At 46.5% G+C, this 12,569-nt stretch overlaps 1 protein-coding gene across 1 annotated transcript in view; it reads left to right on the top strand.

Moving 5' to 3' along the window:
• The first annotated feature begins 1,913 nt into the window (after window positions 1–1,913).
• Window positions 1,914–12,569, top strand: part of Lamc1 (laminin subunit gamma 1) — a 112,188-nt gene continuing 101,532 nt past the window's right edge. Inside the window, exon 1 of the mRNA XM_051147584.1 lies at window positions 1,914–2,709. Coding sequence (XP_051003541.1) covers window positions 2,298–2,709 — 412 coding nt within the window. The 5' untranslated portion in view covers window positions 1,914–2,297. The remainder of the gene's footprint in view (window positions 2,710–12,569) is intronic.

Raw genomic sequence — 12,569 nt, 5'->3', positions numbered from 1 at the left:
TAAAATGTTCATTCTAGCTCCCAACTTTCTTTCCCCCAAAAGTTACAGGAATAAAGACCTTTAGCATATATGACTCTCCACCATCTCAACAACTAAGCCAGGTGGTGTATCCCCAAATGTGTTCAGTATTACAAGCTCCCTGGATAGTAGCCCCTACCCATCATAAGTAGTCCATTATCCTTACTTAGGCCCCCTTAATTAGGACTTGTGGCCCCGACACCGACCCTAACTATCAATACCGATTGCTTACTTATTTTATTGTTTCATATGCCCACTACCCCATGTTTAAAAAATTATGTGTGTGTGTGTGTGTGTGTGTGTGTGTGTGTTACAAGTGTGTCACTGTGCAGGTGTGGAAGTCAGTTATGTGGTCCCTGGGGATTGAACTCAGGTCATCAGACGTGGTGACAGCTCCCTTTATCGGCTGAGCCATCTTGTAGATATCAGTTTTCCTATCTTCCCCCACCCCTCACCCCCGAGACGGGGTTTCCCTGTGTAGTCCTTCCTGGCTGTCCTGGCCTCACTTGTAGACCAGGCTGTCCTCAAACTCACATCGATCTGCCTGCCTCTGCTTCCTGAGTGCTGGGATTACAGGCATGTGCCACCACGCCTGGCCAGGATCCCTATCTTTAAAAGACTACTGAATCCAAAATTGTGGGGTTTTTTTGTTTTGTTTTTTTTTGTTATCACTGTATCAATAAGATCCGAAAAGATTTAAAAAGTGCGTCTGGAGTGTTCACTTTGTGGGTCTGCTTTGCATCTTGGGTTAGGATTAGAGCGGTGTACTGGCATGCCCGGCTGTCAGCTGGTTCGTTTTTACAGCGGCCTCCCTTCCCCTGTCTGCTTGTCCTATCAGCACTCTAGGTAGTTCTGATCTGGGACTAAAACTCATGATCTTTTGGCTCAGGCTCTGCGCACTGAGTCATTTCTGGCACTGACAATATTCTGTGACTCAGCAGGTCCGAAGAGAAGGATGTCAGAATGTCCAGATCATTTCGAATCTTTTAAAGGCAAGCTGGGAAACACAAACAACACAGTGGAAGAATTTCAAAGCGGGTCTGCGTATCCAGGGGGAAAATGTCATTGCATTCCCAGCCTCCTCATTTCCTTCCTTGCCCGGGCAAATGACAGTTACACTTTAATTTAGAGCAAGGAAATCACAAAATTGACTCTGAAGCTGAAAACGGGCCCTGTATTCCGCAGGGACTCGGCCTCTTGGTCACCCCGGGATCTCTCCTCTAAGCGTGGGTAAGCGCGTGGCCCGCGTTGCAGGGGACATGCCCGGAACCGCTGGCGAAGTCGAGGTCATGCAGGCCGCCGCACCATTATGGACTCGTTCAGGCCCCAGCGCCGAGTAGTGGCTGGCTATACCCTAAGGAATGACACCTGGTTGGGCCACCGTCCAAGTCACCGTGAAGTCAAAAGACAGATTCCGAGCTATCTCACCGACCTGCGTCGTCCTTTAAGAACCTCCTCTTAGTCCCTGACACCTTCCAGGGCAAGTTCCTTTTAGGGCGAAGACCCAGACAAGGGATTCCTACAGGGTGCGGGATCTCCACCGACGCCCCTGCCCTCCCAGCATGCACCGCCCCGCACCCCACACCCCACGCCCCGCCTTCCTTCCTTCACTCACATTCCCTCCCCGCCCACCTTCCCTCTTATTCCCTCGCTCATCCCATCTCTAGTCACGCCCATCCAGAAGCCCTCCTTCTGGCCCCTTCGCCTCCTTCATCTCGCGTCCCCCCCCACCCCCTTTTGATCCGGGTCCCACCCACCTCGCGCCCCTCCCGCCCACTCCCTCGCCACGCCCACCTCGCGCCCCTCCTTCTTGCTCCCGCCCCGCCCACCTCGCTCCTGGGGCCCACCGCCCTCCAAGGCTGGAGAGCCAGCGGTTGCTTCTGCGGCCGCCGGGAGTCGCTGGGGAGGACGCGAGGGCGGGGAGCAGCTCCTGGCCCCGCGTGAGCTGCTGAGGAGGCCGGTCTTGGGTTTTCTCCTCCGCCTGATCCCACCCAGGCCGGCAGACCCCACCCCCTGCTCCTTCCTCCTGGGGCGCGCTCTCGGGTGCGCGCTCGGAAGTCGGGGGTCGGCGCTCAGTGCAGGCTGCGCACCGGGAGGCGGCGGAGGCAGCGCGGTCTTCGCCCAGGACGCCCACGCGTCGGCTCTGCGCCCGCCTCTCCGCCACCAGTCCGGTCCATAGCCCGGCCTCGGCCCGCAGCGGAGGATCGGCCTCCAGGCACGCCTCTAGGCGAGCGCAGAGCGGCACCCCAGCTTTTCGCCGAGGGCCCGCGCGCGGCGGGATGACGGGCGGCGGGAGGGCCGCGCTGGCCCTGCGGTCCCGGGGGCGGCTGTGGCCTCTGCTGGCTGTGCTGGCGGCTGCGGCGGGCTGTGTCCGGGCGGCCATGGACGAGTGCGCGGATGAGGGCGGCCGGCCGCAGCGCTGCATGCCGGAGTTTGTTAATGCCGCCTTCAATGTGACCGTGGTGGCTACCAACACGTGTGGGACTCCGCCCGAGGAGTACTGCGTACAGACTGGGGTGACCGGAGTCACCAAGTCCTGTCACCTGTGCGACGCCGGCCAGCTCCACCTGCAGCACGGAGCAGCCTTCCTGACCGACTACAACAACCAGGCCGACACCACCTGGTGGCAAAGCCAGACCATGCTGGCTGGGGTGCAGTACCCCAACTCCATCAACCTCACGCTGCACCTGGGTAAGCGGTGACAGCCCTGTTCCCCACTACTTCTCGCTCACGGCCCAGCTCCGGGGCTGCCTTCATGGAGCCTCTGGCCCGGCCTGAGGGGCCTGTCCAGCCGCGTGCTGACGGTCTGTTCTCCAGCGTGGGCCACACACAGAAATTCCTTTCTCCCAACTTCTAAACTTCATCTCGCTTTGAACATCCGGTGAGGGCCACCATGTCCCACGCTAGCATCGCTCTGTTTTCTCACTCTTTCTAACCCAACGGGACTCTTGTTTCGTTGATTATTTTGTATTTCAGCAGTTGGGATTTTGGATCAACACCCCCACTCCCTTTACCCACTGAGGTGCTAAGGAAACACTCACCCTGGCCCGGACTGTCACATCCCATGCGTCAGCATTTTGAAGGTCTACCTTTAGATACCTGTCTTTAAAATGTTTAGTTGTCTCTCTCCAGGGTGGAGAAGGGTCGCTTTTAGTTCTGATAAGGGAATTGAGGGGGAGCACATTCCTTTACTGCCGGTATTACCTACGTGTAATTAAAGTAGAAGTTCACTTTTAAAGTTACTGTTCTTTAGAGCGCTCAGCCTTAATTAAGAGCTGTTTCACTGCTAATCCTGGTAGAGAGAAAACAAAAAAGTAATGAAGACACTCAGTGTAATTGCCGGGCGGTTTTGTTCCGGTGTAAAAAGCCTCGATGTCTGATGTCTTACCCCTTTTGCTTTGATCCAAACCAAGTGTGGAAACATGCGCCGTGTTAGAATTCAGCAACCGGGTGTATAGGAGGAAACGTCATGGCAGAACCATGAATGGGAAAGGCTGTGATTATCTGAATGGATCCAAATTCCTTCTGGATCTAGGAAAGCTTTTCTTCACTTTTGAGACAGACAGGCGAGCAGAAAGTTTCATTGCGGTGTTCAGTATTAGCGTGAGAGACTGATTGTCACTGTGCAGAGCTTCCATCCCTTTGCACTGAATTTGCCTAATAACATCTAGAATATCTGAAAGGGACATTTTGTAGGCAAATAATCCTTAGATCATGGTTTAGTAGTTTTCTTTTCATTGCTCTTCAACACGCCAAACAATATATTAAGAATCAGAGACTTTTTTTTCCCCAGAGAAAGAATATGACAGCAAATGTCTTGAAAAGTGTAAATTACTTTGTGTATGTGTAATAAGCTTTAGAAAAGCAGTGTTTAGTGCCTTTGTAGTAAACACCTTATTTGTAGATGAGTCACCAGGCAGATGGAACTTTTTTGGAAAACAAGTTCATAAATGAAACTGTGAGGCCTCTGCTTCTCAGTAGTTAAACGAACGAGTTCTGGTTTGAAAAGGCATTGGAGCTGTATAGAAGTGTGGAGGTAGGGTCTTGGGATGGGTGACTTCCTCAGAACAGCTGGAGACAGGCAGGGCTCCCTTAGTGTCATCTTTTAAGTACCCTCAGAGTTTTTACATCACCTAAAATAGTTTTACAATTTACGTCCAGTTATTTTTAACTTTTTACTTAAGTTTTGGGCATTCGATTCTGAATCTCCTTGAAGCCTTGCTTAATCCATTTAAAAAAAAAAAATTAAAGAAAAGGCCTTGATGCCTTCCAAGAGCCTGAGATGCAGTTGAGGAGTTCTGAACAATGGCCTGTCAATCTTGGCTTTCCTTTTTCTCCAGGCATAGGAGCTGAGGTTTATTTCAGGTGATTGCAGAGGGAGATAGAGTAGTCACTCCCTGGTACATTCTCTGTTGCAGAGACATGTGCTAGGGTTAAGAGAGAGCAGCCAGGTTGCTCCTGTTGGGAGCCAGATGTTAGCTTTTGGCCATCAAAGAGCTCTTCCACCCCAACAGGATGGCGATATGACATTTTTTATATGCTTGGATTTGGTTCTGCAGGAAAAGTTCTTCAGTTGCTAAATGATAGTCATAAAACAAGACCTCACTCTGTCTGTCCTGGAACTCACTATATAGACTAGGCTGGCCTCGAACTCACAGAAACCCTCCTGCTTCTGCCTCCTGAGTGCTGGGATTAAAGTTGTGAGCAGCCACACCCAGCATGGCTTACTTTTTGTTTGTTTGTTTGTTTTTTGAGACAGGGTTTCTCTGTGTAGCCTTGGCTATCCTGGACTCCCTTTGTAGACCAGGCTGGCCTCGAACTCGGGGCGATCCACCTGCCTCTGCCTCCCGAGTGCTGGGATTAAAGGCGTGCGCCACCACACCCGGCGTGGCTTACTCTTAAGAAAAAGATTTAAAATCTTTCCTTTCCTTTTATTTATTTATTTATTTTTGGTTTTTCAAGACAGGGTTTCTCTGTGTAGCCTTGGCTGTCCTGGGCTTGCTTTGTAGACCACGCTGGCCTCGCCCTCACAGCGATCCACCTGCCTCTGCCTCCTGAGTACTGGGATTACAGGTGTGTGCCACCACACCTGCCTTAAAATATTTTCATAGCAGTATAGTTATTATCAAAATGTGCATTATACCTTTTAGTTGGACAGTTTATGAAAACTAGACTGGACTTACTGTACCTGTTTTGGGCGTCTGTCCCACTTTTTTTTTTTTTTTTTTTAAATGACTGGGTGTATATGCATACATGAATGCTGTGCTCAGCCATTTAGGGTGAGTAGGCTAGGATGGACTTATCAGTGTTTTGATATGCAGTGTATTCACTCCTTGACTCCGGTTACTCTGTGGGCTGTAGCTAACTAATTATTTCCCGTGGAGTCAAGTACCATGACTGTTTTGTGCCTCCATTAAATCTCCCATCCAGTTCAGATTTCACATACCCTTAAACAAGCGATGCATACTGTGCCTTGCCTACAGAGCATGGGAAACTCCAGCGCGCACTGAGAAAAGTAGGCCCAGCCGCCACTTTGCTGGCCTTCCTTTTGATGTTGAGTTTTACTCACTGCTGACCTTAAAAGCAAATTGAGGGGGTGGGTGTGTTGGAGAACTCTGGGAGGCCTACATAGGTGGATCCCTGGGAGACCAAGGCTAGCCTGCTCTACAAACCAGCCAGAGCTAAATAGTGAGACCCTGTCTCAAACTTTAGAGGGGGAAAAAAAAATCAGATCACACTTAAGTAATGCAAAATATGCACGTTTTAGCATGATCATGAGTCAATTTTTATTATGAAAACGAAACACGAGGGGTTATAGTCAAATAATAAATATAGAAACAAGTCAGTTTGCCTTTAGTTGCTAAGCTCAACACGTAGGAGACCACTGATGACAGGTTTTTATGTAATCCTTCAGAAATGTTCAAACACCAGACTGCATGATCATTTTAACTGGTCCCCTTTTTGAGGAGGCTGAATTTTAACATTTGACAGGTGCACATTAGGTCCGTGTAGCCAATATGCATCACCTGAGGTTTAAAAAAAAAATGCAGAAAAGCAAGCATAGATTCTGACAGCTGCCATTTCTAAACTTTGATATGCAGTAACAGAGTCGGGGTCAGGGCATAGCACATCTTTGGATACTCAGAGTTAAAGTTGCTTTGGGAGCCACAACTGCATTTTCTGCCTGTTGTGAAGGGAAGAGTCAGGCAGACACTGGTTCCTCAAAAGTTCTCTTTTGCTTTCTGCTCTCAGATCCACCCTCCTGAATAATCTGTAATGATTACTTGGTTGCTGTTTAAAGTTAGCTTTTCTGTCTGATAATAATAAGTTTTAACAGTATCCAGGGACTCCTTGAAAGTAGAACTGTAGCTGAGGATTTTCTTGTCTTTTCTTTCTTTTTTGCTGTTTTGTTTGCATATATATCTGTGTGAAGGTGTCAGATCTTGAAGTTACGGACAGTTGTGAGGCGCCATGTGGGTGCTGGGAATCGAACCCTGGTCCTCTGGAAGAGCAGTTAGTGCGCTTAACCTCTGAGCCGTCTCTCCAGCTGGATTTGATTTTCTTAAACAGCCCCTTTAATTAATTCCGTCATTATTGTGGATGGAAACTTGGCAGATAGAATTTTGGTCTTGCAAGAAGGTAGCCTTTTTCTCATTCTTAAAACAATTAGGTTAAATTTTTTATGTGAGCAACTCAGTCAGAGGTTATGGAACTTCCAAAGTTAGCATCACACCCCAGTCCCCCAGCGCTTTGGAAGCTTCAGGGATGCATGGTGCTTATATGGAGGTCTTTAATCTTTATGAAACGATTTATGTGTAAATCAGAATCAACACACAAAGTGATTTGTTCCTCCCGTGAGTACGTATTAATATTTAACGTGAGACAAACAGCAAATTGGCCTTTTCTCCTGGGAAAATCTTGGTAATATGGGCTCTGACTATGCCAAGGAGTAGCTCACGCTGGTGACTGCGCTGTGGTATTTCTGTACCCTGAGGGGACACTATTTTAGTTTGCCTCACAAAGGCCTGATTTACATTTTGCAGGTTTCAACTTGAGAAGGTAAGGAGCTGTTCCCTAATGGCCAGTGGCTGCTGAATGGTTTTATAAACGTTGCTGTTGGCTATATCCCCGGTCTGCAGTTCACCGCTTTTCCTGCACATTCCTTCTCTCTTTTTCCTAAAGCACCCAGAAGAAAACGTGCACAGCAGAGGGCACTTTAGAGCGCCCCTCTCCATCCGTTTGTCCTCAGGGGTCACGTTGGTGTGGGAGGAGTCACGTTGGGTTATTTCAGTTCTAAATCCTTTCAGGAAGTTGGGTATGCTTTTTTTTTTTGTTTTTAAATCGTGTACCCCCCTCCCCCTGTGTGCATACAATCTCACATTACTGCCAGATAGTCCGCAAACATTTTTTAAATACCTAAGAAATGCATAGCACAGAGCAGCCTGATAGAAAGGTGTATAAGCCCGAAGGCCTGTCCCTAAGAGCCTATGCGCTTCTAAGCGGAATTTAAAGTTGTAATGCTCTTGCCGTATTCTAGGAAGGGGCCTTTATCTTACACTTTATAAAGCCTCCAGCTTGTCAGTGGTTAGATTTCTTGTAACTACGTCACGAAGGCAACCATGAGGGTCCTGTAGATGTGATCCTGGAAGTCCTGGTACAGGTAAGCCTTGGAGTCCTTGGCCAAGTAGATTGCTATGTGCAGCTAATAGTCTCTTTAGCAAATCTCTCAAAGGAGTGTCTGGTTTATCCTTTTAAAATAAAAGCTCATGCCGGGCATGGTGGTGCACGCCTATAATCCCAGCACTTGGGAGACAGAGGCATGTGGATTGCTGTGAGTTTGAGGCCAGCCTGGTCTACAAAGTGAGTCTAGGACAGCCAAGGCTACACAGAGAAACCCTGTCTTGAAAAACCAAAACCAATAAATAAATAAATAACATCTCACGTGCAGATTAATTCAGAGATGCCAGACTCCTTTGTTTTCTTCCCTGATTTTCCTTTGGCCGTTGTTCCTTTTTTACTTACATTCCCAAATTCTTATCATTCCACGGAATGTCTCATCACCTCAAGCCTTCCTTTACTGTTTGCAAATGTAAGGCTGTGTTTCAGGTTGGGTCTTTCTTCAGGTCTAGTAGCTGGCTGTGATCAATATGGGATGGGTTAGGGTTAGGGTAAAATTTACTTCTTACTGTTTTGCCCAACTCAAAGAAAGCCAGTGTGCTACCTCCCATTGAATTTCACCTGATTATTGCCAGATCTTGAGAAATAAGTGGTCTTTCAGTCTTCCACTTTGCTCCTTGTTCAGATATCTCAAATCACGATGGGGGTTTGCCCTTAGTAAACCCACTGCAACTTGAAAGTAGTAGAACTTGAAAATGCATGTAGCACACACAGCTTACTGGGGGCCACACCTAGCAACGGTACCCTGTAGAGCGGTTGTGGCTGAGAAGCTAATGCAGGGCTGTCATTCTTTGTTCCCTCCCAGGATTGGTCAAAAGTACTGCACCAGGTATAGTCCAGGAAAAGATCAGTCAAAATCCAAAGTCTGTGTCTACTAAATGTGTATCAGTTATTTTTCACTGCAAACTCAGAAATCCAAGGCAACCCGTTAAACGCTGGGAACTCTCAGTGACCGAGTCGCCATATTTCAGAACGACCAGTAGATGTAAAATGTGTATTGTATCTATAATTTCTTTCTTCCTTTATTATGTGTACAGTGTTTTGCCTGCATGTACGCTTATGCGCCAGAAGAGGGCACCAGATCTCATTATAGATGGTTGTGAGCCACCATGTGGTTGGTGGGAATTGAACTCAGGACCTTTGGAAAAGCAGCCAGTGCTCTTAACCTCTAAACCATCTCTCCAACCCCTGTATCTATAAATTCTTAGTGAAAAATTCCTTAGTGGCTTTTCTGGTAAGAAAGCCTTTGTCCTGTTGGTCCAGAATGTTTCCAACAACTAGGTTCATTTGTAATCATTTCTCTGCAGAAAAGAAATGGAACACTTCCCTCAGGTGTCAGCAACTCTAGCAGGCAGGAGTCTCTCCAGGTTTTTCTTTCTCTCCCATTTCTGTCCCTACTTCTTGGCCTGGGTTTTGCCATCTGTTAAACCACCCTGTCCCCTGTTGGTATCTGTCATATACTATTTATTATCCCTTTGTGATTTCGTTCTGTTTAACTTCCAGATAGGGTCCAAGTTCAGTTCCCAGAACCCAAGTAGGCTGGCTCACAACCACTTGTAACTGTAGCTCCAGGAGATTTAATACCCTCTTCTGGCAGCCATGGGTAGCCACACACACGCGGTATACATTCACATAGACACCCACTCATACACATAAACAAATCTAGAAAGGACAAAATGAAACTCCCACAAATAAGCAGGTGAGGTAATCTCAGCATTCTGGGATCCTGGGGAACCAGGATCTCAAGGTCATTCTCTGATACACAGTGAATTCAAAGCCACTCAGGCTGTCCTGAAGTGCCTGGCTTTAAGCTGTCTTCCTGCCTCGGTCGCCGAAGGAGTTGAGCTCCCAAGTGTGTGCTGCTTTTCCCAGAGAGTCATAGTCTTCAAAGGCAGGTCTGGCACTTAGTCATCATTTAGTTGAGTAAAATTAACCCTTTTGTTTTGTTTTGTTTGTTTTTTCAAGACAGGGTTTCTCTGTGTATCCTTGGCTGCCCTGGACTCACTCTGTAGACCAGGCTGGCCATGAACTCACAGTGATCCGCCTGCCTCTGCCTCCCGAGTGCTGGGGTGAAAGCCGTGCATTACCATGCCTGGCTCTCAAATTAAGCCTTGTTAATTGCTTGCTGTGCCTGAGCACCATGAGAGCTTGTGATGGATAGTGATTCCTAGGACCTTGTACTGGTCCCCTGCCTGTCTGTGTCCCTAGATTTGGGGGTAAGAAAACTATAGCCCTCTTACCCAACTCTATCTCAGCCCTGCCATCTAGTTTTTTTTTTTTTTTTTTGTATGTTTCATTTTTTGTTTTTTGAGACAGAGTTTCTCTGTGTAGCCTTGGCTGTCCTGGACTTGCTTTGTAGACCAGGCTGACCTCAGAACTCACAGATATCCTACTGCCTCTGCCTCCTGAATGCTAGGATTATAGGTGTGTGTCATCACACCTGGCTGCCATTTAGTTTTATATGAGCAGAAAGCTATATATTCTCTAAATTGGTTACCCCCCCCAAAAAAATAATAATAATAAAATAAAATAAAATAAAAGCAAGCCAGGTGTGGTGGGCATGCCTTTAATTCCAGCACTCAGGAGGCAGAGGCAGGTGGATCTCTGTGAATTTGAGGCCAGCCTAGTCTACAAAGTGAGTCTAGGACAGCCAAGCTACACAGAGAAACCCTGTCTCAGAAGAAAAAAAAAAAAAAAAAAAAAATATATATATATATATATATATATACATATATATATATATTTGTGACTTGAAAATCACATGAAATTTAAATTGTAGTACACATAAAGTTTTATTGGCACAAAATTAAGCTCATTTAATAACATTGATTATGTCTGTTTTTGTTCTACAAAGGCAGACTTGAGTAATTAGGACAGACTATATTGTTCTTACTTATAGAATCTGAGGTATGACTGTCTGGCCCTTACTGCACAGTTGTGGTGACCTCTGTTTATATTACCATAAGTCTTAATTGAGAACTGCAAGTAGAGAGAGGGTCCACTTAGCCATGTGGACGGAAGCTTTCGTTTCTTCTGTGTTAGCGGCGTGTCCTGCAGAGTGGCCAATGGGTACGGGTGGAGTGAGTAAAGGGTGGGCTGGAGTACACGTGCCCTAGGATTGCACATTAGTTCACCTTCTTCAGAGCGGTCCTGTGTGTTTCGTCAGTGCCAGCTCTATTTTCCCAAGGCATGTGTCAGTGTAATAACAAGTATGAAATGTGGCACATAGTCATTTTATTTCTGTAACCTTAAAAAAACTAAAGTGTGGAAGTGATACAGATTTGAAAGAACTGTGTCATTTTATTTTATCTTGCTTTTTCTTTAAAAAAAAAAAAAGATTTCTTTTTATTGTATGCACATTGGTGGTTTGCCTGCACGTATGTCTGTGTGAGGGTGTCAGATCTTGAAGTTACAGACGGTTGTGAGCTGCCATGTGGGTGCTGGGAATTAAACCCAGGTCCTCTGGAAGAGCTGAGCCACCTCTCCAGCCCCTTGTTTTTTGTTGTTTTGTTTTTGTTGTTTTGTTTTTTGTTTTTACTATGTAGCCCAGGCTGACCTGAACTCATTGTGTAGTCTAGGCTGGCCTGGAACTCAGATGTGAACTACCATACCCACCTCCATGTCTGTCTTTTTTTTTTTTTTTAAGTAAAAATTAAAATCATAATGTGACTTGAAGTTAGCCAATGTAAAAATTCTTAAATATTTTTTATTTTATGTTAAGCGTATTTTGCTTGCATGTATGCATCTCATTACATGTGTGCAGGAACCTATGGAAGTCAGAAAGTGTCATTGGAGGGCTGGAGAGATGGCTCAGCGGTTAAGAGCACAGACTGTTCTTCCAGAGGTCCTGAATTCTTTTCCCAGCAACCACATGGTGGCTCACAACCATCTATAATGTGATCTAATGCCCTCTTCTGGCCTACAGGGGTACAAGTAGGCAGAGCACTGTATACATAATAAATAAATAAATAAATAAATAAATAAATAAATAAATCTTTAAGAAAGAAAGAGTCATTGGAACCGCTGCACCTGGAATTACAAACAGCCATGGGCTGCCACATGGGTTCTGGGAATCATACCGTCGTCTCTGGTAGAACAGCAAGTCCTCTTAACTGCTGAGCCAGCTTCCCAGAACACAGTCTATGTAAATTTTTATGAGAAAACTATTTGTAAATTTTAACTCTTAAATGTATATTTTTTGAAATTGTATTGGTAACACCTTCTCTTTTAGAGATGGTCATAACCAAGTTTTATCTAAGAGTATATATGCACTCGTCTCTTGTTGAAGAGGCTCTCCGTAGGTAGAGGATTATCTGATCATAGGAGGGAGAGAATGTGCTGAACGGTTTCACTCGCTTGGCACGGATGGCACTGGATTTAGGACAGACACATATGAACATGATGGCACGTGAGGTGGCACAGACGAAGATGGGCCGGCTGGGTCATTGGTGTGACGGTGAACAGCCATAGATGCAGAACAGCCTGTAGTCCTGCGCGGCAGTGGTCAGGCGCATGCGCAGTGATCTCGTGCCTGCTCAGCCCTAACAGGAAGTGGAACAGAACCTGGCTTTGCTTGTGTCTGGTCTTTAGCTGGTCTTGACTGGTGGTCCTTCTGCTGCCCTCTGGGATTTAGGGAGAAGTATATCAAAGTTTAGAGCAGAGCTGTTTGTTTATTTTCACTGCTCAAAGTTCCTGAGACTTAAAAATAAAGGATGAGCCTGTTTTGACTTAAATGGTCAATTTCAGCATAAGGTTTCAAGATGGCTGTGCACCAGGGTTCTGTTGCCCTGTCTCGGTGGCTCGCCCTGAGATTTGTAAGGAGGCTCTTCTGGGATTTGCAAGCTCCTTTCTTGTAAGATGATAAAGTCAGATGC

The sequence above is a fragment of the Acomys russatus genome, chromosome 6 (genome assembly GCF_903995435.1).
Source record: "Acomys russatus chromosome 6, mAcoRus1.1, whole genome shotgun sequence".
Taxonomy (NCBI): Eukaryota; Metazoa; Chordata; class Mammalia; order Rodentia; family Muridae; genus Acomys; species Acomys russatus.
The sequence above is the reverse complement of the archived record's forward strand: the minus strand, read 5'-3'. Positions and strand labels throughout refer to the sequence as shown.